This window comes from Suncus etruscus, chromosome 5, assembly GCF_024139225.1.
Source record: "Suncus etruscus isolate mSunEtr1 chromosome 5, mSunEtr1.pri.cur, whole genome shotgun sequence".
NCBI lineage: Eukaryota > Metazoa > Chordata > Mammalia > Eulipotyphla > Soricidae > Suncus > Suncus etruscus.
The window spans coordinates 31,409,283-31,435,731 of NC_064852.1; the positions used below are offsets into that span (position 1 = coordinate 31,409,283).

The following is a 26,449-nucleotide window of genomic DNA, read 5'->3' on the forward strand; positions in this document are numbered from 1 at the left end:
ATTTTTCCTGATGTGTGCCAATCTCTGTGGCATGAGGTGGTACCTCATAGTTGTTTTGATTTGCACCTCCCTGATGATTAGTGATGTGGAGCATTTTTTTGTGTGCCTTTTAGCCATTTGTATTTCTTTTTTGTCAAAGTGTCTGTTCATTTCTTTTCCCCATTTTTTGATGGGATTAGGTGTTCTTTTCTTGTAAAGTTCTGTCAGTGCCTTGTATATTTTGTAGATTAACCCCTTATCTGATAGGTATTGGGTGAATAGTTTCTCCCACTCAGTGGGTGGCTCTTGTATTCTGGGCACTATTTCCTTTGAGGTGCAGAAGCTTCTCAGCTTAATATAGTCCCATCTATTTATTTCTGCTTTCACTTGTTTGGAGAGTATTGTTCCCTCTTTAAAGATACCTTTAGTCTCAATGTCATGGAGTGCTTTTCTGTACTTTCTAAACCTTAAAAATTTTGTGATATTTCATACTCTGCAGTGGGATGTTTTTCATAAATACATTATACATGAAAATCTCTTTTAATTGGTATGAATTTGTTGAATTACCAGTTTCCTTCAGTTTGATGAATTTCAACATAGATTTTGAATTTTATTGTGCATGCTTAATTTTCTTTCTTTGCAAAGTGTACTTTATGAGATCACAGTCTTTTTTAACTGCTTAATGCTACATTATTTTGCTTTAGTATTTTTTCTAAAAAATTAATTCTTTAATTGAATCACTGTGAGAGACAGCATTATAAAGTTGTTCTTGATTGAGTTTCAGTCATACAGTGTCCAATACCCTTCACCAGTGTACATTTCCCTCTACCTATGACCCCATTTTCCTTATTATCCTTCTCTGTAAGTCCCCTATTCCTGTCTTTGTGGCAGACATTTTTCTTTTTTTTAATTAATATTTTATTTAAACATCTTGATTTTCTTTCTTTCCTTCCTATGATTTCAGGACTTCTTAGTAAAAAAGTATAAAGCCCTCTGCTCTGTTTCATTAGAAATTTATATAGCATTAAACTTAGTAACTAAAGTATGTTGATGTCCAGAGAAAGTAGAGTATGGCGCTTTCAATGTAATCTATGTATTTTGTCTTGAATTGGTAACACTTGTTGAGCACATGCTAGGATTTTTCTCTCATCACTGAGTTACAGAAAACTTTACCTAAGGTTATGGAGTTGAGATTGCAAAACAGGCACATTGCTTTTAGAGCCCGGAATCATTTCTGAGTGTAGAGCCAGGAGCAACCCCTGAGCATCACCAGGTGTTGCCCAAAAACATACAAACAAACAAAAAAAGAAAAGGAAACTAGATACTTTTTAAAGGAAGCAAAAACTCAAATCCATAAGCAAAAAGGTAATTATTATTATTACAGTAGTTCCCTCCCATTTGCCCTAGATGAGACCGTTTTCCTACTATGAAACATTCTTTCCAGTCTTGTTTGAAATAATCTACAATGATATTTGTGGAATATTTGGAATTACTTGGATATAAGGCTCTGGTCATAAATGCTTGCCATGAATTATAGCCAAAGTGTTGTCTGGACAAGATCATTTATATTCTCTTCAGCAATCAAAGTGTCTGGTTTAGGTTTTGTGTTTATTATTAGATGGAGAATTGCTGCAGGACCAAGTAGATGGGGCTCAGATTCAGCCGGGCATCTATAATACATGGGATTTAGAGTCAGCTCTTCCAGTCTAATGAAAATCTATTTACTGACAAGTTGCTTTAAATATCTCTGCTATGTCTTTTCCAAATATCTAGGGGAAAACTTTTGTTTTGCTGGTTTTAACAGGCATGCAATGTTACGTGGGGTTAAGATCTTATTTCAAGTATAAAATGTAGTAGAATCAATTATCAGACTATTACTTTTAGCCCCTCCAAATAGTTTTGAAATGTTTTCTGCTATGAAAAATCATTTGTCTTTATGATTCTCTAGTTATATCTTCCTTTGATTAGCTTTAGCAGCTTTAAACTTTGGGATTACCAGGGCTTTAAGGATACAGGATGGAAGGCACTTGGTTTCAGGCAGCAGATCCCAATTTAAGTTCTTAGCACTGCCAGGTATGGCCTAAACCCCAAGCATCACCAGAAAGATATAAATAAAAATAAACTTTGGAGTGCTTGCTTCAGCAGCACATAAACTGAAAGTGGAACGATACAGAGCAGATTAACATGACCCCTGCACAAGGATGACATGCAAATTCGTGACGTGTTCCATATTTTTCTTTCTTGATTTTGTTTGCCATGTAACAAAAATTACTGCCTGAAATGTTGGTCTTTATCATAATTACGGATGTAATTCTGTGTATCTTACTGTGACTCCAAACACTGTAGTATGGGTGTCATGAAAATGTATGTTATTTCCAGTCATTTCAATTAAAAATGAAAACTTAAAAAAAAAAACTTTGGAAAATAATTAGTGTCTTTTATTTCCAAGACAAAAAAAAAAGTCAACTGCTTAGAGAAATTGGTAGAGTATTTTTAACATAAGTGCAAAATAAATCTCCCAAAGTAAAATTTATTTGGAGGCTTTTTATTGGAATTCAAGTTTGCATGTCCTTATTTATATATATATATCAGTATTATTCTGATTTATCAGTATTACATATTATATCATTATATATTACCCATAAAATATCAGTATTATTTATGCACATGACTTATCACAGGTTTGATCCCTGGCATCCCATATGGTACCCCATGCACAACCAGGAGTAATTCCTGAGTGCAGATCCAGGAGTTACCCCTGAGCATTGCTGGGTTTTATATATAATACTTTATATATATATATATTTATATTTATATTACATATTACATATATATGAAAATATATAAAACAACGTATATAACATAGATATCCATGCATATATATTATTAGGACTTTAGTTCTTATTAGTAGGAAGGAAAATGTCTAAGTGCCCCCAAATTCCTCTGTATTTTGTTATCAGTCTTGATCGAGGAAATCCTAATTGTACCTACTGGGGCGCAGGGATGCTGAGAGTCATGTCTTCTTCATTTGTTACCTTTTTATATAGGTTGTGAATACTTCAAAAACATACCTTGTGACTGTTGGGGTTGAAATAATTGCTGTCTTTATTCTGTTTTATAGTTTTGCTTTGTCTAAAAAAAGCTATTTCTGGGCTTTGTCCTTTTGTGCTCCACAGGAACCAGCACCTATGACAGAAGATCTGCTAGAAGAGCAGTCAGAGGTTCTGGCTAAATTAGGTACATCAGCAGAAGGGGCTCACCTCCGAGCTCGCATGCAGAGTGCCTGTCTGCTCTCAGACATGGAGTCTTTCAAGGTGGGTCAGAGTGTCAAAGCTTTGGGATCTATTTTAATCTATTCTGGGATGAAGCTGTGAAAACCACTTTGTAAAGTTGTGTAAATGCTGAATGTCTTTGTATTAAAAATGCTGATTTTTATTAGTCCTTACAATATCCTACCTCCATTCTTTAAAGGTGGTAGTCAAAAATAAGTTTAAAGACAAAAAACAAAAAAACAATCTTTGAGAGTTGTGCACTTTAATGTTTCTTCCTTGGGATTTCTTCGTTGGGATTCTTTCTTGGTGTGCTTAATAAATTAAAATATTTACTGCAAGGCTTTCAGGAAATCTTCAGGATTTAGCATAGATTGTTTCAACAAGTCTTTGAGTGACTTTGTGACTTGGGCTATGGTTAGTAAGTAAGAAATTCAGTATTTATCTTCGGCTACTGAATACTGAGATTGAGGCAAACAAATCAGAATTGTATTTTGAGTTCTCATCAATGCAAGGTCAGAAACATGATTTACTCTACTGATTATGTTCTGATTTCTCTGAGGCAGTGGCATTCAGAATGAATAGATAATTGCTGCCAATAGGAGAATATTGTAGATTTTCATATAGGCTTGTGTCTAGAGAATGGTAACATTTGACTTATTAATACAGGAATGAAGTCAGGACTTTTTTTTTTAATGACTCATGTAAATTCAGAGGTAACTTTATCAGTATTAAAAACAGAACAGAGGGATACAGCAGGTATGGTGCTTACTTTGCATGCAGCCAATCCTGGTTCAATCCCCAGCAATCCATATGGCCCACTAAGCCTGCCAAGAGTAATACTCGAATGCAGAGCCAGGAGTATCCCCTGAGCACCAATAGGTGTGACCCAAAACCAAACAAGAATTAATTAATTAAATTAAATTAAAGTAGAACAGAGCAAAAGCTCAAGTGTGTAGGCCCTTGTTGATACTTTTCTCAGTTGTCTTCTAAAGTGGTTTAGCATAAATCTCCTGAAAAAGTTCAATGATTCCCAAGGGCAGAGCCAGGAGTAATCCCTGAGTATTGCTAGATAGGCTCCAAAACAAAAAACAAACACAAAAACATGATTAGCTAAATTTCTATATCTAAAATACTGATAGTCAGAGACCCCGGTAGAATAGTCAGCTGTGCTGTCCTTACCAAGATAATTGGGCTCAGGAGATTCTCTAAGTGCCCCATTGTCGCTCAGTTCTGCTGCTTAAATTCCTAGAATTGGCCTAGTCACTCCCTTCCTAGGATTGGTTTCTTTATTCTTTTCTCATGATTTGTTCAGAACATTTTATATACAACTCACTTCCCGGAATTAGCTACAAGTCTCTTGCTTACTCATCTCCCAGAATTAATCTATAGAAAGCAGAAAGTTCCTGCTTAAGCAGCCAAGAGATCCACAATTAAAGATTTTCCAAGACCATGCTTTGCAAGTCTTTACAGTCCTCAGTTTTATTAATTAATTATAACAGTGTATTCTTTTAATAAACTGTTTTTTTTTTTCTTTGTTTTTTGTTTTGGGAGCACACCCACTGATGCTTAGAGGTTACTCCTGGCTTTGTACTTAGGAATCTGTCCTGGCATTTCTCAGGGCACCATTTGGGATGCTGGGTATTGAATCTGATTTGGCCATGTGCAAGGCAAGTGCCCTTTTCAACCTTTATTCTCCTAAACCTCCTTCCTCTCCTGGTGAATTTTACCCCCCACTCCTCAGATTCAGGGAGCTTGGATTCCAGTTCCTCTCCCTTCATTTGCAAGGTCTACACTTTCCCCTATAGTCTGCTGCCCATGATGGTTCCCATGTCAGTCCTACTGTTTTGCTATGTAAACAACCCAGGAAAACCCTAAACTACTTCCATCTTCCCTGTTATTAGAATTGAGTTAAAAACAAAAGGAAGCTTTTTCATTCCCAGATTATTTTCCCTGTCTTTAAACTAAAAGGAAAAAATCCTTTGATAAATCTTCTCTGAAGAGCAGTATTCAAATGTCTGTCTAGGAGACGGAGATATGTTGTTTTAAAATACATAGTTGGTACAGTAAATAAAGAAGAACCACTTTAACTTCAGATCATATGCTAAATCAGAGAGATAGGAAAAGCATTGGATTAGGCTATGTGGGCACAGTAGGAAGCACTGGTGTCCTCAACAATTGATGTTCATCTGACCCCATCAGCCTTCATTCTCATCTGTTCTTGTCCTGCTCCAGTGTGCTTACAGATGCACATACAGGAGGAAATGAACTTAAAGAATTTGGTGTACAAAATAATTGTTCTATAGAATTACCCACTAAGTGGGCCCGGAGAGATAGCACAGCAGCGTTTGCCTTGCAAGCAGCCGATCCAGGACCAAAGGTGGTTGGTTCGAATCCCGGTGTCCCATATGGTCCCCGTGCCTGCCAGGAGCTATTTCTGAGCAGATAGCCAGGAGTAACCCCTGAGCACCGCCGGGTGTGGCCCAAAAACCAAAAAAAAAAAAAAAAAGAATTACCCACTAAGTAAAATTTAAATTGGTATGGTTTTAGAATCCTGAAAGTCAATTGTATGTGTTCCAATTTCTTAACAGCACACTCAAAAAAATTCATCTGATGGTTATTTGTTTCATAAGCACATTAATGATGGCTGGATAGAAAAAATTTGAGGTTAGCTGATATTTATTGCAGTACCAGTATTGATTTCTTGCAGTAAAAAAAGAGTAGAGCTTTACATCACTATATTATTATTCTGGTCAAGTTGCATATTTTAGTTTACTTGGCTTGATACTTTTCTAAATATTGGATTGTTATTATACTTTAATTTGAAATATGTAATAGCTTATAACTTGTTTAGGAAAATTTTATCTTCCATCAAGTTTTTATTCTAAAATTCATCATATAAAAATGTTCGGGGCCAGAGTGGTGGTGCAAGTGGTAGGGCACCCTGCACACACTGACTTAGGACAGATATCGATTCTATCCGGGGTTCGATCCCCCGATGTCCCAAGCCAGGAGCGATTTCTGAGCGCATAACCAGTAGTAACCCCTGAGCGTCACTGGATGTGACCCAACCCCCCTCCCAAAAATAAAAAAAAATTTTTTTCTTCTATGAAACAGCAAGCAAAAAATATCCCCCACTTTTTGCACCTTTGTGCAAAATTTGTCATAAAGGCTATACCCTACCCCATATCATTGCTTAGATTTTGTAAAGAAAATGTATGATTTTATACATGTGTTTGTCAATAATTGCTGATTTTAGATTGATTTTTGTTATACTTAGGCAGCTAATCCAGGCTGTTCCTTGGAAGATTTTGTGAGATGGTACTCACCCCGGGATTATATTGAAGAGGAAGTGGTTGATGAAAAGGGCAACACAGTTGTGAAAGGAGAACTAAGTGCCAGAATGAAGATTCCAAGCAATATGTGGGTAGAAGCATGGGAAACAGCTAAGCCAATTCCTGCTAGAAGGCAAAGAAGACTCTTCGATGATACACGGGAAGCAGAAAAGGTAACTGAATTGTAGTATCTAATACTAAAATACCAGTTTTTGTTCTAATTCTATTATTTTTGTTTTAGTGTCACACCCTTTAGTGCTTAGCCACTCCTGGTGACCTCAGGGGACTATGTGGAATGCTGGTAATTGAAATCTGGTTGACAATGTACAAGGCAAACTGGTCTAGCCACTGTATTTTCCCTTTAGCCCTGTCTACTATAATTTTTTAACTAACCTAGACATGAAAATTTTGAACATACTTGAAAAGAAAAGCATAAAATTGCTTCTGTTTTGGGGCCACACCCAGTGGTGCGTAGGGTTTACTCCTGGCTCTGCACTCAGAAATTACTCATGGCAGGTCTGGGGAATCATATGTGATGCTGGGATCGAATCCAGGTCTGCTTTGTGCGAGGCAGTGCTATCACTCTGGCCTTAAAAACATTGAAATTTTGGGCCCGGAGAGATAGCACAGCTGCATTTGCCTTGCAAGCAGCCGATCCAGGACCAAAGGTGGTTGGTTCAAATCCCGGTGTCCCATATGGTCCTCCGTGCCTGCTAGGAGCTATTTCTGAGCAGACAGCCAGGAGTAACCCCTGAGCACCGCTGGGTGTGACCCAAAAACCAAAAAAAAAAAAAAAAAAAAAAACACATTGAAATTTTAATATATCTTTTTAGGTCTGCTATTTACATTTTAAGATTTAAAATGAATTACAAATAGACTAAATAATTAGATAAGCTGTTTTTTTTTTTGATTTTTCAATAATTAAGCACCATGATAACAAACGTGTTTGTAGTTGAGTTTCAGTTATAAAAAAGAAACCCCTCCTTCACCAGTGCAACCTTCCCACCATCAATGCCCCCCATCTACTTCCTCCCCAACCTCCTGTCTGTATTCCAGACAGGCCTTCTATTACTCTCACTCATTACCATTGTCATGATAGTTGTTTAATGTAGTCATTTCTCTAACTGCACTCACCACTCTTAGTAATAGAATCTCAGAAGACCCAGCCAGGAATTATCATCACATTCCCTTAAGAATAAGTCTCAAATGTGTGCTGGGAAGACAGTGAGGTAAGGGGCCTATGAAACCAGTTAGCTCAGTAAACAGCTGAGAGAATTTTGCATTCTGCCATTTTTAAAAATTTTTTTTATTTAAACAACTTTATTACATACATGATTGTGTTTGGGTTTCACTCATGTAAAGAACACCCATCACCAATGCAACATTCCCATCACCAATGTCCCAAATCTCCCTCCTCCCCACCCAACCCCCGCCTGTACTCTAGACAGGCTTTCTATTTCCCTTGTACATTCTCATTATTAGGATAGTTTGAAACTTAGTTATTTCTCTAACTAAACTCATCCCTGTTTGTGGTGAGCTTCATGAGGTGCTGTAACTTCCAGCTCTTTTCTCTTTTGTGTCTGAAAGTTATTATTGCAAGAATGTCTTTCATTTTTCTTAAAACCCATAGATGAGTGAGGCCATTCTGCATCTTTCTCTCTCTCTCTGACTTATTTCACTTAGCATAATAGGTTCCATGTACATGCATGTATAGGAAAATTTCATGACTTCATCTTTCCTGACAGCTGCATAATATTTCATTGTGTATATGTACCACAGTTTCTTTAGCCATTCATCTGTTGAAGGGTATCTTGGCTGTTTCCAGAGTCTTGCTATGGTAAATAGTGCTGCAATGAATATAGGTGTAAGGAAGGGATTTTTGTATTGTATTTTTGTGTTCCTAGGGTATATTCCTAGGAGTGGTATAGCTGGGTCGTATGGGAGCTTGATTTCCAGTTTCTGGAGGAATCTCCATATCGCTTTCCATAAAGGTTGAACTAGACAGCATTCCCACCAGCAGTGGATAAGAGTTCCTTTCTCTTCACATCCCTGCCAACACTGCTTGTTCTCATTCTTTGTGATGTGTGCCAATCTCTGGGGTATGAGGTGGTACCTCATAGTTGTATTGATTTGCATCTCCCTGATGATTAGTGATGTGGAGCATTTTTTCATGTGTCTTTTGGCCATTTGTATTTCTTCTTTGTCAAAGTGTCTATCCATTTCTTCTCCCCATTTTTTGATGGGATTAGATGTTTTACTCTTGTAAATTTCTGTCAGTGCCTTGTATATTTTGGAGATTAGCCCCTTGTCTGATGGGTATTGGGTGAATAGTTTCTCCCACTCAGTGGGGGGGCTCTTGTATCCTGGGCGCTATTTCTTTTGAGGTACAGAAGCTTCTCAGTTTAATATATTCCATTCTGTTAATGTCTGCTTTCACTTGCTTGGAGAGTGCAGTTTCCTCCCTGAAGATGTCTTTAGTCTCAATGTCCTGGAGTGTTTTACCTATATATCTTATGGGGTTTTTTTTTTTTTTTTTTTACCTATATATCTTATGGTTTCGGGTCTGATATCGAGGTCTTTCATCCATTTGAATTTAACCTTCGTACATGATATTAGCTGGGGGTCTAAGTTCAATTTTTTGCAAGTGGCTAGCCAGTTATGCTAACACCACTTGTTGAAGAGGCTTTCTTTGCTCCATTTAGGATTTCTTGCTCCTTTATCAAAAATTAGGTGATTGTATGTCTGCAGAACATTCTCTGAGTATTCAAGCCTATTCCACTGATCTGAGGGCCTGTCTTTATTCCAGTACCATGCTGTTTTGATAACTACTGCTTTGTAGTACAGTTTAAAGTTGGGGAAAGTAATTCCTCCCATATTCTTTTTCCCAATGATTGCTTTAGCTATTCTAGGGTGTTTATTGTTCCAAACGAATTTCAAAAGTGCCTGATCCACTTCTTTGAAGAATGTCAGGGTATCTTTAAAGGGATCTTATTAAATCTGTACAATGCTTTGGGGAGTATTGCCATTTTAATGATGTTAATCCTGCCAATCCATGAGCAGGGTATGTGCTTCCATTTCCGCGTGTCCTCTCTTATTTCTTGGAGCAGAGTTTTATAGTTTTCTTTGTATATTTGGGGTTGGGGTTGGGGTTAGGGTTGGGGTTAGGGTTAGGGTTGGGGTTGGAGTTAGGGTTGGGGTTAGGGTTACTACAAAGCATTAGTTATCAAAACAGCATGGTATTGGTTTTGAGGGCCTGGAGAGATAGCACAGTGGCGTTTGCCTTGCAAGCAGCCGATCCAGGACCAAAGGTGGTTGGTTCAATTCCCGGTGCCCATATGGTTCCCCATGCCTGCCAGGAGCTATTTCTGAGCAGACAGTGAGGAGTAACTCCTGAGCACCGTGGGTGTGGCCCAAAAACCAAAAAAAAAGAAAGAAAAAGAATGGTTTTGAGTCTGTAAAGTTTCTGAGCTGTTGTTTGTCTGTGAAACCATGTTATTGTTCCTTCAAACCTGAAAATGAGTTTTGCTGGGTGCAGTATTCTAGGCGAAGCATTTATTTCATTGAGTTTTGTCACTATGTCCCACCACTGCCTTCTGGCCTTGAGTGTTTCCTGTGACAGTTCTGCAGTAAATCTAAAGGATGTTCCCTTGAATGTAATTTCTCTTTTCGATCTTGCTGCTTTCAGAATTCTGTCTCTATCTGTGGGATTTGTCATTGTGACTAGGATGTGTCTTGGGGTGTTTTTTCTGGGGTCTCTTTTAGTTGATATTCTTTGGGCATGCAGGATTTGATCGCATATATTCATTAGCTCTGGAAGTTTCTCTTTAATGATGTTCTTGACCGTTGATTCTTCCTGGGTCTCTAGGTCTCCAATGATTCTTAAGTTGTTTCTGTTGAGCTTATCATAGACTTCTATTTCCATCTGTTCCCATTCTTTGAGTAATTTTTCCATTGTTTGATCATTTGCTTTAAGGCTTTTTTCCAATTTCTTCTACTGTATGGAATTGTTATTCATCTCATCTTCCAGTGTACTAATTCTATCCTCAGCTGCTGTTAACCCATGGGAAAGCTCAATTTTCTTCAATTCATCTACTGAGTTTTTCTGACCTGTTGTTTGACCTGAAATTTCAGTTTGGAGTTTTCTGATTTCTATTTTCATATTCTCTTGATTCTTATTAGTGTTCTCTTCTATACTTTCTTTGAGTTCTTTGAACATCTTCCATATTGCGACTCTAAACTCCTTATCTGAGAGACTGACTAGTTGGTTGGTCATGTTCAAGTCATCAGAGTTGCCATTGTCATTCTCTATGTCTGGCGCTGGCCTGCATTGTTTCCCCATTGTCACACTTATATTGTGGTTTTTTTTTTCGTGTTATGGTTGTATTAATTGGCTAAATGACATGCAAGGCCGTGCGGGCTGTGCTCCTCTGGCTCCACCCTTTCTGGGCTTGTAAACTCACCTCCAGGGAAGGTGAGCCATCCTCAGGTGAGCCACACACAGGATGAAATCAGGCCGAAAATGGAGCACAGCACAGAAGACAGGCAGATAGGAGTGCTGGCATCTGAGTTCCAGCAGAGTTCAGTGGCTTCCCTTTTCTGGGTCACCTCTAGGGAAGGCTCCAGGGAAGGCGAGCTGTCCGTAGATGAGCCTCACACAGGATGAAATCAGGCCGAAAATGGAGCACAGCATAAAAGACAGGCAGAGAGGGGTGTTGGCATCTGAGTTCTAACAGAGTTCAGCCGCTGTTTTATTTTTTTACAAATATTTTTATTTTAATATTCTGAGGTTGAGGTTTTCAAACCATGTTCAGGGAGCTCTGAGAACCATTCCTGGCAATACTCTGGTATTTAATACTAGACCTGGGTCCAGAGAGAGAGGAGAGCGGGCTGGGTACAGACAGACAATGTAAATTCAATCCCTGGTATCCTGTATTGTTGTCTGAGCACTGCCAGGAGTGATTCCTGAGTTCAGAGCCAGGATAACACCTGAGCACTGCCAAGTGTGCCCTCCCCCCAAAATAAATAGAAACGGTTTACTGAGTGTGTGGTGCTGCTCATGCCCTGGCATGACATCTGTCCCTGCTGGACAGACATCGTAACTTCTATGATCTCCTGACCCCTACATGTATTATTTAAATATTTATATTTATTAGATTGTTTTTAGAGAAACCACCCTCCCTTTTCTTTATTGTTGTTATTGTAAAGACCAAGGGTCAGATGGTTTAGTTGTAGTACTCATACATTTCTGGTTGCAGGATGCTGGTGTCTGGACTTTATAGCACTGGGGCTGACAAATGGCAGTGCCATGGATCCAAAGTCATGGTTCTTGCCTTCAAGGAAGGCACTCTGGGTGTCTACACACTCCTGATCACAACATGTTTACTTATTGTAAAAGATTCACTAATAAAATCTCAAAAACCTTATTAAAATGGTCTGTATCTTTGGACTTAGCAGTTTCACTCCTAAAGTTTTTAAAGAAGTCATGGGGAGAACACAATAATCAATATTTTACAGGTGGTATGATCCTGATTGTTCTGATCCTGACACCAAGTTGATAAAACAGAAAAATCACTAAGTGAGATAAATAAGGATGCTTTATGATATAAAATTTTAGAATTTTTTTAAATTTATGTGCTAAATATTAGCACGCTAACACCTAAATGTAAAACAAAGACTACAGGAGTTTCTAAGAAATATTTAACACATCAGGGCCAGAGCAGTGGCACAAGCAGTAAGGGTGTTAGGGACTACTTCTGACTCTGCACTCAGTAATTACTCCTGGCAGGCTCAGAAGACAATAAGCGGTTCTGGGTATTAAAGCCCAGTTAGTGTGTGCAAGGCAAGTGTCTTATCTGTTTACTATCTTTCTTTCTAGACTCTGTTCCTCTTTCCTTTTATTATATCTGTGAGTCCAGTGATTCAGAGATTTGTTGTTTTTGCAAAAAGCTGCTTGACTTAACATCCTGTGTTGACCATTTGTATGACTTTGCCTCCTTCAGGTGCTACACTATTTAGCTGTCCAGAAACCTGCAGATCTTGCTCGACACCTGTTACCTTGTGTAATCCATGCAGCTGTACTCAAGGTAAAGGAAGAAGGTAAATATCTTACTTGATTTGTTTTTAGTTCATTTTCAAACAAAACCATGTATTATTACCTATCTTATTTAACAATGGCTTTGATCTTTTTTCAAAATAGAAAATCTAGAAAACATTTCTTCAGTTAAGAAGATCATAAAGCAGATTATATCCCATTCCAGTAAAGTTTTGCACTTCCCCAATCCAGAAGATAAGAAGTTGGAAGTAAGTTGAGAGTAGTATCAATATCTTTCCTCAAAGTGTTCTTTATTTTCTGCCTAGTTGGCAACAACTACTTTAAAATTGCACTCATATAGGACTAGATCCTCTCCCTCTCCTCTGCAATTTTCAGTCAATGTTTCTTTTCCTTTTGCACTGTTAGGAAATCATCCATCAAATTACTAATGTGGAAGCGATCATTGCAAGATCCCGATCACTGAAAGCCAAGTTTGGAACTGAGAAATGTGAACAAGGGGAGGAAAAGGAAGATCTTGAAAGGTAATTTCTATTTGAATAACTCCTTTTGTTTTCATCTGTAAAGCACCAGTCTTTTACTTTATTTAAAGACCATACACTACATAGTTGACATAGTTGACTGTACCATATTTGTTTCCAGATAAGGGAGAGCAAAATTATTTTTAAAAGAATAGAAAAAAAAGGAAGAGAAGAAAGAAAATTAAAAAAATAAAGAAGTACAGCAACAAGCAAATTTGTGAAAATAATTGTATCTTCAATGAGGTCATTAAGACATTGACAGAAGAAGGTTTAGTAAGTTCTTGTTGCTAGCTGACCATTCTTTTATTTCATTTGTTTCCAAACATTAAGTGACCTACATAGTGGCATCTAATTAGGAATACTCTATGGGAATGATAGCACGAAACAAATACACTATTTGCATTTGCAATATCAGCACTAAATCTGATAATGTGGCACTTGTGGGGCATGTTCTCAGCTGCCAGGTCTCCTGGAAGAAAGAGAATGTGGGGAGAGGGTACCCTACACTCACTCCAAGAAAGTGTCGGTGATATCCGCCCAAATACTGGAATACCTGGTCATATTGGTGTCTCTGCAGAGAGCTGTAGGTAAGAGTAATGAGGCAGGGTCATTGGTGAAGTGGTAATTGTGGGTGATGGATGCAGCAGGTATGTCTTCTGCAGGGCTGGTATTGGTCTGCCCTCTCCTCCCAAGATTGCCAGCTTTTAGTTGTGCAGCTGATGTACCCATGCTTTTTCATGGCTTGGTTTGCATCTCTTTCGAGAAAAAAGTGAGTTGAGAAAAATTTTAATCAAGTGATTATTTTTGTTTTTGTTTTTGTTTGAGGGCCATACTAAGCTGTGTTCAGATCTTATTCCTGACTATGCACTTACGGATCACTTCTGGAGGTTTTCAGGGTGTCATATAGAATGCTGGGGATAAAATACGAGTCATCCTCATGCAAGGCTGTACCATCTCCATCCCCTAAATGATGAGATTCTTTTCTGGTGCGCTTGTATTATTCAGTAACATGTTGAGTGGAGATAGAAAAAATTGTCATTGGATTTGACCTCTTCTGAATTTCTTTTTGTTTTGTTTTTGTTTTTGTTTTTGGGTCACACACAGCAGCGCTCAGGGATTACTCCTGGCTCTGAGGTCAGAAATTGCTACTGGTAGGCTCAGGGGACCATATGGGATGTTGGGATTTGAACCACCATCCATCCTGGGTTAGCTGTGTGCAAGGCAAACACCCTCCTGCTGTGCTACCTCTGGGGGGGGGGGGGGTCCTCTTCTGCTTTTCTGAGGATGGCCCGGTGTGTTCATTACTCCACATTTTTTTGTTTTTGTTGGGGGTGGGGGAGGCACAGTGGTGGTGCTCAGGGGTTACTCCTGGCAGACTCAGGAGACCATATTGGGATGCCAAGGATCAAACTCAGATGGGCCAGCATGCAAGGCAAAACATCCTACTTGCTGTGCTATTGCTTCAGTCCCATTTTCCCCCCACTTTTAGAAACAAGTCTACAAGGACTTTTATGTCCCATAAGAATAACCTTATTTGCTCTTGGAAATATGCTATCTATAGTTTCTTATGGCAGAGCATATCCACTTTTTGTTAAAGTGCCCCACTTTGTTGTTTTCTCTCACTGTTTCATTACCATAGTCAGACTGTTCTGAAACTGTATTTTTGCTCATTATTTCCACTAACTTAATATTTATTTTATTTCATTATTAGGGGGCTGAGCATCTTGGGGTGCTTAGGCTTCTTATTGGCTCTGCTCAGGAGTAACTCCTCACAGTGCTTGGGGAGTCTATGTGATGCCAAGGATCTCAATTCTGTGCTAGCAAGGGCTACATGCAAGACAAGTTCTTTGCCATCTCTCCATTCCCCAGTTAAATTTTTATTTTGTATTTTTTTTATTTTGATCATAGTGGCTTGCATATTGTTGACAATATTTTAGGTACATATTAACATAATATCAGGGGGATTCCCATCACCGAATTATCCTCCCTACACCTCTGTTCCAATCCTACCTCCCATATCCTCCTCCCTCAAAGTTTTTTATAAAGTTCCATGATTTACAAAGTGATTTATAGTTGGATTTTAGACATACTATGTTCCATTATCAGTCTCACCACCAGTGTCATCTTCTATCCACCAGGGTTTCCCCTAACCATCTTTCCTATCCCCTACCCCCATTTCACTTTAAATAAGATTTGATGGTGTGAGGAGTGAAGTAATAGCACATCAAGTGTCTTGCACATGGCCAACCTGGGTTCTATCCCCAGCATCCCATTTGGTCCCCCAAGCCTGCCAGGAGTGATTTCTGAGCACAGAGCCAGTAGTAACCCCTGAGTGATGCCAGCTATGGCTCCCAAAACCAACCAAACAAAACCTTACATGATTTGTTTGGTTTATTTTTATGTATTTATTTTTTTTATTTAAGCACCATGATTACAAACATGTTTGTAGATAGGTTTCAGTTATAAAAAATGAACACCCCCTTTCACTAGTGCAACATTCCCACCACCAATGGCTCCTCCCCCAACCCTTGCCTGTATTTAAGACAGCCATACTACTTCTCTTGCTTACTATATTGTCATGATAGTTGTTAGTGGATTATTTCTCTAACTGCACTCATCACTCTTTGTGGTAAGCTTCATATTGTGGTCCGTCCTTCCATCCCTTATCTCTTTTGTCTCTGGGTGTTATTACAATAAAATGTCTTTTATTTTTCTTAAAACCCATAGATGAAGTGGTGTTAGAGGTAAGGTGTCTGCCTTGCAAGTGCTAGCCAAGGAAGGATGGTGGTTCGATCCCCCAGCGTCCATATGGTCCCCACAAGCCAGGGGCAATTTCTGAGCGCTTAGCTAGGAGAAACCCCTGAGCATCAAATGGGTGTGGCCCGAAAAACCAAAAAAGAAAAAAAAAAAACCAACCCAATAGATGAGACTATTTTGTGTCTCTCTCCCCCTCTGACTTATTTTACTCAGCATAATAGTTTCCATGTCCATCCATATAGGAAAATTTTATAATTTCATTTTTCCTGACAGTAGCATTGTATTCCATTGTGTATATGTAACACAGTGTCTTTGGGCATTCATTTGTTGTCAGGCATCTGGGTTGTTTTCAGATTCTGGCTATTGTAAATAGCTGCCAGGAGCCCTTATAATAGGCAGAAAACTTAGCTGAAATTCAAGGCCTTGATTAACAGGCACAGAACTTTGCTAAAAGCAGGCAGCCTTGAGAAATAAATATAAACATTTAAGATTTAAGGCTTGTAAGGCACAGAAAGGCATAACAAGCAGAGAATTGTGCTAAAAGCAGGCAGCCTTGAGGAATAAATAAACATTTAATATTTAAGGCTTGTACAGAAACAAAGAAGGCACAGAATTTTGGTCCTGGGAAACTGAGTCTAAATTACGAAGTCCTCGTTATCTGGAATTCTGACCTGCCGGAGATGGGTTCCATTATCAGTGCACCCCGACCTGATGGAAATGAATCTGATTGTCTGTACATTTTATCCCACTTGCCAGTGGGTCCTGTTACCTGGACAATCTGGCCTGTTCAATGTACCTATTCCCTATAGATATATTTACAAGCGGAACTGCGCGCAAAAAGTATATAAGCTGGACCTTGAGTTTCAATAAACGAAATTGGATTTGGATCTGAAATCCTTTTCCCACTCTTAAAAAAAAGTGCTTGTCACAAGGCCCTGCTTTTTAGCTAATTTCTCTGCCTGTTATAAGGGCTCCTGGCAAATAGTGCTGCAATCAATATAGGTCTGCAGAAGGCATTTTTGTATTGTGTTTTGTGTTTCTACGGTATATCCCTAGGAGTGGTATAGCTGGATCTTATGGTAGCTCAACATCCAGTGTTTTGAGGAATATTCATATTGTTGTCCACAAAGGCTGGACTAGACAGCATTCCCACCAGCAGTGAATGAGAGTCCCTTTCTCCCAACATCCCTGCCACCACATATTGTTCTTGTTCTTTGTGATGTGTGCCAGTATCTGAGACGTGAGATGGAACCTCATTGTCTTGATTTGCATCTCCCTGATGATTAGTGATGTGGAGCATTTTTTCATGTGTCTTTTGGCCATTTGTATTTCTTCTTGGAGGAAATGTCTGTTCATTTCTTCTCCCCATTTTTTGATGAGGTTAGATGGGGTTTTTTCCTTGTTAAGTTCTGTCAGTACCTAGTATATCTTAGATATTAGCCCCTTATCTGATGAAACCCACAAGATTTGTGATAACAAAAGTGCACATTACATGCCACTTGTTAATATGTTGGAAATATGGCCAATTGGTTTCTGCCACATGAGGCAAGTGACCAGGGCACTCTTTTGAGACTGCCAGTAATCAGAGACTAACAGGATGAATACCACCACTATGTGGCCCAAGGCCCTTGAAATGACATTGTTATTTAAAATATGTAATAATTCAATTTGTATTTGTCAAAACTAGAATATTTTCATCAGCTTTTCCACAATATCTGGCATTATTGATGCTAAATAATATATGACAAGGCTTTAGTTATCCCTTTCATAAGTTTTTATTTGAATTTCATATCTTTCAATTGAAAAAATTTTTTCCAGCCTATATTATTGTTTAAAATTGCTTCCTTTTTTTTTTTTTTTTTTTTTTGTGGTTTTTGGGTCACACCCGGCAGTGCTCAGGGGTTATTCCTGGCTCCAGGCTCAGAAATTGCTCTTGGCAGGCACGGGGGACCATATGGGATGCCGGGATTTGACCCGATGACCTCCTGCATGAAAGGCAAGTGCCTTACCTCCATGCTATCTCTCCGGCCCCAAAATTGCTTCCTTTTAAGTAGTAGGAATAAGGTCTAAATAAGGGATTTGTGGGCCCGGAGAGATAGCACAGTGGCGTTTGCCTTGCAAGTAGCCAATCCAGGACCAAAGGTGGTTGGTTCGAATCCCGGTGTCCCATATGGTCCCCTGTGCCTGCCAGGAGCTATTTCTGAGCAGACAGCCAGGAGTCACCCCTGAGCATCGCCGGGTGTGGCCCAAAACCAAAAAAAAAAACAAAACAAAAAATAAATAAATAAGGGATTTATTTATAAAACAGCAGTATGGAAGGAAGGGAACAATAGTACCATTGGGTAAGGTATTTGACTTATATGTAGTTGACTCAGGTTCGATATCTAGCACCTCATGTGTTCCTCCAAGGCAGCTAGGAGTAATTCCTGAGACTTGCAGAGCCAGGAATAACAACTCTGAGCACTGCTGGGTGTGGCCCTAAAACAAAATAAAAACAATAGTATAGATTAGTGAGCATGCAGTGCTCATGATACAGTGACTCTGCCTCTGATTTTAGTTCTAGCATACACTGTATGCATATAGCAATGCAGCTTGTGTATTCAGTTAATAATAGCATAATTTAAAAATTGCAACTTTATTTCAGAAAAACATACATTTTAAGTGCTGCAGCACACAAACATGCAGGCACATGCAGACACACAACTTAAAAAAAATCAAAAGGGCTGGAGAGATAGTACAGAGGTAGGGCGTTTGCCTTCCCCCATGCCTGCCAGGAGCGATTTCTGAGCAGAGCCAGGAGTAACCCCTGAGTGCTGCCAGATGTGGCTCAAAATCAAACAAAAAATCAAGAGAAATATGGATCATTATTAATGTACATAAATAAAAGTTGGTTTTGTTTTCAAATGCATTTTGTTTTCTCTTTACTATACCATTTATCAAAACTAAGGTAGGGAATAGAGTGTTTTGTTACATTTCACAGAATAAACTTTGAAAAGTTTGTTGTTACTGTTATTTTTGTGCAGCAAGATAGTGCTAATTGAACAAAACTTACTTAGATGTCTGAGAAGAGAAAGAGGTATATATATATATATGTATATGAAATATATATGAAAATATATGTGAAAGAACATCAGCTTCTCCTGAGAATAAATAAGCAATTAAGGAAACAAGCGAGATAGGTGTTCAGAACAAACACCACTTCGAAAATTTTTTGTGAAAAAGGAAGTGAAACTGTTGGGCTGAGTGGTTTTTAATTCTTGAGTGTCAATCTATCCTGTTACAAAATTTCCACTCCAATTTTGGAGGTTTAGTTGGTATCAGTTTACAGGGCTTGTCATTAAATTTATTGGGAAGGAGTGACACATGTGAACTAATCAGTTTCCCTACTCCCTGTCCTTTGATTACTTCTCTTTCCTAGGTTCGTGAGTTGCCTTTTAGAGCAGCCTGAAGTGTTGGTCCTGGGTGCCGGAAGAGGACATGCTGGCAGGATCATTCGCAAGCTGTTTGCAAATGCCCAGCGGGTAAGTGTGAGCCCCTGTTTACTGGATCACAAGCTCTCCAGATCTCTACCCAGTAAGAAGCTGTTTCTTTTTTTATTTTTTTGGTTTTTGGGTCATACCCGGCAGCGCTCAGGGATTCCTCCTGGGTCTACACTCAGAAAAATCTCACCTGGCAGGCTCAGGGGACCATATGGGATGCCAGGATTCGAACCACCGTCCTTCTGCATGCAGGCAAATGCCCTACCTCTGGCCCCAAGAGGCTGTTTTGATTCCTCCACTTGGCTGCTGGGACAGCTGTTAATTGAATAAAATGTGGGGTAAAAGATTTGCACTCAGATACTAGTGACTTCTGAGACTTTGAAATCCACTTGTTTTCTTACTTATTTAAGTAAAATGGTAAGTAATTTTTAGAAATTTGAAAGGTGTAAAACATATGGTTACAGAATCTGATGGGGGGGGGGGGGGACTCTGTTAGCAGTGGCCGGTGCTGTTGTCTAGCAAAAAATGGGGGTGAGCATGTTCAAATTAAAATTCAACGTTAGTTGGATTCAGAGAGAGAGAGAGAGTACATTGGCTGGGGCTCTTGCCTTGCACAACTTTGACCTGGGTTTGATCCCTAGCACTCCATGTGGTTCCCACACCACCACCAGCAGCAGCAGCCAGGAGTAATCACTGAGCACCATTAGGTGTGGCCCAAAAACCAAAAATAAAATAAAATAAAATAAAATGAAGTTCAACTTTACCAGTTTTATAACTGAATTCATAGCTTGTGAAGTGAGGAAAACTAATCAGTTCTATAATAGTGGAGAAATCTAACATTAGAGATTTCTTAGGAAAACAGAATAAACAAGAGTTCATATTTTCAAATTAGAAATTTAGGTTTTATTACAGATATAAACCCAGTTGGACAAATTATGACACTAAAATATAATGAAAGTAATGTTTTAAAAATTATAAAGAACATTATGAAGATTGAATCTGATTTCCATGAAAGTGGTATTAGTAATATTTTGAGTTGCTACTCTGTATTGGTAAAGAGGGCTTGCTGCAGAGTTTCCTATCAGGGCTTCGTAATATCTGAAGTGATTGATTACCACATTGGAGCCTTCTTTTTAGTGTGATCACCAGAGGATGTCCCAGCTTTGTTTCTTGTTTTGAGGCCACACCAGGTTTTACTTGATAGCTGCTCCTGGCTTTATGCTTCAGGATGTTCCTGGTGGTACTAAGGGGATCGTGCATTGCCAGGGTTGAACCCAGGGATCTGCTCTCTGTAAGGAAAGCATGTACTCAACTTGTTGAGCTCTGTCTCTCTGTCTCTCTCTCTCTGGCTCAAAGGTTCATCATCTGAAATTTTTTTGGTTAGTGGTAGTGACTTGGTTTCTCTCAGGTGATACTCAGGAGGCAAAGGGAAGTTTTCATCCCACCGGGGCCATCAGTTCCATGCTAGCAACCTAGAATGAGGTGATAATTGGTTTTCACAGTGCCAGGGATTACCTGGATTACCCAAGTATTGCTAAGAGAACATCTGAGGGTGCTCAGGGTTCTCCAAGGTTGGGTGCTTACAAGGAAAATGTCTTAATCCATATGCCCCTATGACAATTTTGAAAATCATTCTCAGAATCAAGTGAGATAAAAAAACTTTTTCATAGGTGGGTCTAAAACATGGAGTAACAGCTTTATTAACTCCCTTGAGTTCATCAGAAGCACATCTAGTTAATATTTGCAAATTTATAATCAAATATACTTATTGAATTTTTAGCAAGAACTGAAAGCTGAGGCTTGAGAAAGAGAGTACAGGGTCTAACTTGCTTGTCTTGCATGTAGTTTGATTCCAGTTCTATCCCTGATTCTGCAAATGACTACACCACTGCATGTAACCCCAATCAACCCTCAGCTTCTCCCCCAAAAAGAACTTAACATTAAGTTACTTACGGAATGACTTCCTAAATATAAGAATTTTAAGTGAGATGCTAGAAAGATAGTACAACAGGTAAGGCATCACCAGGAGTGATTCCTGAGTGCAGAGCCAGGAATCCCTGAGCATTGCCAGGTGTGCACAAAAAAAGAGACAATTTTTATTTTGGGAGCCACACCTGGTGCCACTTGGGAGTTACTCCTGGTTATGCGCTCAGAAATCACTTCTGGCTTGGAGGACCGTATGGAACTCCAGGGGATCGAACCGAGGTCCATCCTGGGTTAGCTGCCTAAAAGACAAATGCCCTATCCTGCACTATCACTTCAGCCCCCAAAAGGGATAATTTTAAGTAAAAACTTTAATACATCATTTTCCTTATTAGAGCTTTAGAAACAATAGATACTTTGATTTATTTTGATTTTGTTATTGGCATGAAACCAAGAGTTGAGTTTGCTTTTACATCCGTGACATCTTCACTAGCTCAACAGCTAGAAGCCTCTAAGGACATTTCTTTGTTGGAAGCTATCCGAATTTCACTCATATTGCAAAATCTTTCCTCCCTTATTTTTCAAAACATATGTTAAGTATATAATAAAGGAAGATTTTTATGTCTAGTCCTGAGAACATTTACTTATTTTGAATATTTACACACTATTATTTTCCCTAAAGTAAAAATTAGCCTTCCCTCCTCGGCCTTCAAGGCTGAAGTAAAAATTTGGATGATAAAAAAATGTATATAAATTAAATGAATAATAGCCTTATTAGCTCTGATTGCCACTGTTAATGGTTAATGTTTAGAATAAACAAATAATGTATCTTTTTATAAAATAGGATATTATATAATTGATTTATTTTTATTTTTTCATATAGTATAATTCTACATTAATAAGTTCTTTTTCAGTGATCCTATTGCATACTTGATTTTCTTTAAACTTGCACATTTGTCCCAGTCATGTAATTTTTTTTATCGTTCACACTTTTTTTTATAATTACTTTGTTTGAACACCATGATTACAAGGCTGTTCATAGTACAGTTGGGTTTGTGTGTTAATTTCACAATTGCAGAGTTTTTCATGATTGAGTTTTGAAATATTTCATACTATCAAATCTTTTAAGCAATTATTTCAGGTAATTGTTAGACTATGTAAACATATTACAGTTGCCTCGATGGTTCATTTTAAAACTCAGTTTCTAGTGCTGGAGAGATAGCATGGAAGTAGGGCGTTTGCCTTGCATCTAGCAGACCCAGGACGGATGGTGGTTCGAATCTCTGCATTCATATGGTCTCGGAGCCTGCCAGGACCGATTTCTGAGCACAGAGCAAGGAATAGCCCTGAGCGCCTCCGGGTGTGGCCCAAAAACCAAAAATAAAATAAAATAAAATAAAACTCAGTCCCTAAATGTTCGACTAAAGTTAAACTTCTCAGGTTCATTTTTGTAATTTTTTTCAGAGTTGATATTTTTAATTAATTTATTTTTTAGAGTTGATATTTTATTAAAATGTCAACATTTGTAAATTATGTGAACTAGCACTAATTTTTATTGCATGTAATTATATTTAAATTTTACATTAATAGTATACATTTTAATAAGTTTTATATGTTAAATATCTTTAAATGGAATTTAACAAATGGAAAAATTGATTTGTTTGTGCTTCAGCCTTACTATAAATTGAATAATTCTGACTTCCCATTCTGAAAATCATTGAAGTTATCTTTTTGTTTAATCATAAGCACTTTTTTAGCATCTGACTTTCATATGAACTAGATTTTTGTGGACTCATTTCCTCAGGCAAATGACACTGAACTTGAGTCACCTGGGAACCCTCAGATGCAGGAGCCGTGAGACATGGCTGCTCCATTTGATGGCTGGCTGTGTTGTATGTAGTGTGTTCGTCTTGGTATTCTTTTGAAAGGATCATTTTCCCTGATGTAGTTCATGCTGTCTCTGAAATAATTTTTAAATTTCCTGTCTAGCTCTTTTTAAACCATCTTGCTTGTTTCCTTTTCATCACTGTTTCTTTTCTCACCCTTTCTCAAGCTGACTGAATCTTCTGATGAGGTAACAACATAGCCTTTGTCCCTCATTGTTTCTTCCCATCTTTCTAACTTCATATGGTCATTAAGATTAACCTTTACCTCTTGAACAGCCTGGATTTGGCTTATCTTACTTGCTCAATGCTTTCTTGCGTACCATGATTTTCGTATTTTCATGCCCAAATACTTTTTCCCAAATTAATGGTACTTTCAAAGAATTGGTGATTGAGAAATCAAAGTATAGTAATCAAGAGTTCAAAATGAAGGTTCTACTAGGATATGTATTTCATTACCATTTTTGTGGGAAAAATAATGATGCTTTTACTATTGAGAACTTCTATTTTGTGGCCATTGCAACATGGATCTCTTGTCACATCTGTATCACATTTGACCTCCAAGCAAACAAAGCTAGTATTATCAGTTTTAATCTAGCAACTGAACATTAGTAAGAAAAATAAGAATAAATAAAAAACATCTTTTCAAATTGTGGAGAGAAGTGGCTCTTTACTGAGAACATCTGACTTGGACATGGGTCATTACTAGGAGAAACATATGAAAACCATAATGATAGCACCATTTCTCTCCTCATCAGATGTCTTTGTCCAGCCCCCATTTCTCAGAGCAGATTGACAGTCATTATCCCTCTGACTCTACTAATTTATTTGTAGTCTCTGGCTGCTTGTGCCACTGCTTTTTACATTTTTCTTGTTGAGATTTTTTTTCTCATAACAGTTGACTGAATTATTGACTAATGTAGAACATTCATATGTATTTATCATGTCTACTCATCTGTTCTTTAACTGATCTGAGGCTTAGCATTTGACTTGCTTTTGAATTTAGCCTTTGATTCTATTCAAGGCTGCAGCCATGGTTCCACCGGAGGAGGAATCAAAGAGATCTGGCCCATCGGAAGAGCGAAGACAGAGCGCTGTGTCCGACTTCCCTCCTCCTGCAGGTCGGGAACTCATCCTGCGCACCACTGTGCCCCGACCGGCGCCCTATTCACGGGCTCTCCCCCAGCGCATGTACAGTGTGCTAACCAAAGAGGATTTCCGCCTTGCAGGTGCCTTCTCATCGGATACCTCCTTCTTCTGACTCTGGTTACCACCACTGTGGCCACCCAAGGTGGGAGGGAGGTTATGCATGCCAGAACCTGAAGGGGCTATGCAATTAAATGATCCAGAATCATACCAGCATTGAAAGATTCTCTAGAACCAAGCTTGGGCTCTAACGCATCTGGTGGGGTAGAAAGAAATAGACTGGGATTGTTGAAAGATTTCTGTCCTTTAAACGTGACTTAATGTGAAAGCAGGATCCAGGAATAGTAAACAGCAGAAAAATCTAGTGAAGCTTCACGCATTCTGGCAGAATTATTCGTTTTATACTCTTCCTCGACTATCTCTTAGGCTGTTGCCTTGCATTTGTAGTCTTAGTAAACATTTAATTGTCATATTTAGTAGTATGCCAGCTCTAGTTACCTGTTAATTCAGATTTCTGGATATTTTGGTGGTAGCTTCTCATCCCAGAATCTGTGTTTTTAAAATACTAAGTGACATGGTATCTTCAATCAGCTATTGGTTCTTTCTATTGTACCAACTAAAATTTGATGTGCATTTTGAATATCCTAAGAGAGAGTCTAAGTTTTCATGTTCTTTCCTGTAAATGTGATACAGACACATGTATATCTTCTGATTAAACTATTAAATATTATAAAAAAACTATTATATAAATATAAAACTTTCATTGTAATGTTTGCTTCTTTTGTTGTTGTTTTTTGATTGCCATGTAAAAAGATAAGGCGTTGTTCACCCTTGTTGTGCGTGTACCATGTTTGGTGGTTGCTAACTAGGAGTTCTGCTTAATGAAGCCAAAAAAAAAACTTGTTAAAAGACTAATAACTGGTAGTACCTATACTGTACTTCTTGTAAATATATATACATATATATATATATATATATATATATATATATATATATATATATATATATACACATGTGCTAGTGTAATGAATTGAAAGTTTATTCCAGGCCAATACTTACTTTTGTATTTTAAAATAATTGATGGGATGTGTGACATCTAGCTAAAGATAATAGCAACGTAATTCTGTTTATGTGATTATTGAGATCTATTACATGTTGCTATGTGGTCTTCATTCAATAATCAAATATTTTCAGGTCTAAAATTCAAACTTTGACCTAGACTTCAACAATGGCTAATTTGTAGCATACACTTTGACCTTGCCTGTGTATCTTTAAAGCTGTGTAGTTCTGTTACATTATTTTTGTAAAAAGAAATTTAAGATTTATGTGTATTCACATGTACTTATATATCTTTGAAGTCGAGGCAGCCCTGGCTGACGGCCTTAGGTCTTCCTCGTGCTTTTCTCTCAGTTGCTGGACTCTAATTGCTGCTGGTAAGCCATAAACTTGCGGGCTCAGGATGGATTTACTTCCAAGCGGAAGATGTACATTCAAGGATATTATTTTGTCTGTTTTCTGATGAGAAAGTTAATAACCAAAAAGTAAAACCTTAGCCAAAAGAAGCTGGACTTTAAGAAAGATGTTAAGAATCTAATAAACAGAAAAAGTGCTGCTTTCTCTTACTAACTTCCTGTCCTCTGCTGGACATTTTGTTTTTATCAGTTTTCTGTTGTTTCTACTCTTCCTAAATATTTGCAGCCTGCTGCTTTTGCAGGGATCCCAGGAACACTTTCTGCATCTATTTTGGAAGGAAATTGACCCATTTAATTTTACTTTCATTATAGTGTTTTTAAGTACATTACATCAAGTCCTGGTCTAGGCAGTGAATTTAAAAAATTAGAATTACATGAAGTCTGCCCTGACAGGCCTTCCTGCCAGATAAAATAAGTGACCTTTACATAGCTATCAAATGAAGAATATAGTTGACTATGATATGGACATTGAATATTTATTGTGTAAGTTCACTCTCATTTATTCATCAAATGCTGTACTAGTGTGTATGAGGCTTTTCATTCATTCTTTAGGAATCAAAAATAATTCTAGGAATTTCTAGGTTAGGAGCAGAAGATAGGTCAACACTGTTAAAGAATTGGGAAAATAGGGCCCGT

General features: G+C 38.2%; 1 protein-coding gene and 1 non-coding gene across 3 annotated transcripts in view; both read left to right on the forward strand.

Moving 5' to 3' along the window:
* Positions 1–25,098, forward strand: part of RAB3GAP1 (RAB3 GTPase activating protein catalytic subunit 1) — a 78,562-nt gene extending 53,464 nt beyond the window's left edge. The window contains exons 18-25 of one of the 2 annotated variants that reach the window (XM_049773625.1): positions 3,156–3,293; positions 6,529–6,756; positions 12,583–12,679; positions 12,780–12,883; positions 13,041–13,156; positions 19,329–19,431; positions 23,366–23,386; positions 24,220–25,098. In XM_049773625.1, coding sequence (XP_049629582.1) covers positions 3,156–3,293; positions 6,529–6,756; positions 12,583–12,679; positions 12,780–12,883; positions 13,041–13,156; positions 19,329–19,431; positions 23,366–23,386; positions 24,220–24,456 — 1,044 coding nt within the window. In that variant the 3' untranslated portion in view covers positions 24,457–25,098. The remainder of the gene's footprint in view (positions 1–3,155; positions 3,294–6,528; positions 6,757–12,582; positions 12,680–12,779; positions 12,884–13,040; positions 13,157–19,328; positions 19,432–23,365; positions 23,387–24,219) is intronic. The other variant, XM_049773626.1, reaches the window with a different exon arrangement.
* LOC126010689 (U6 spliceosomal RNA) lies at positions 2,109–2,215 on the forward strand. The gene has a single exon (XR_007496704.1). It is a non-coding gene; the product is annotated as a U6 spliceosomal RNA (small nuclear RNA).
* Positions 25,099–26,449: the final 1,351 nt, after the last annotated feature.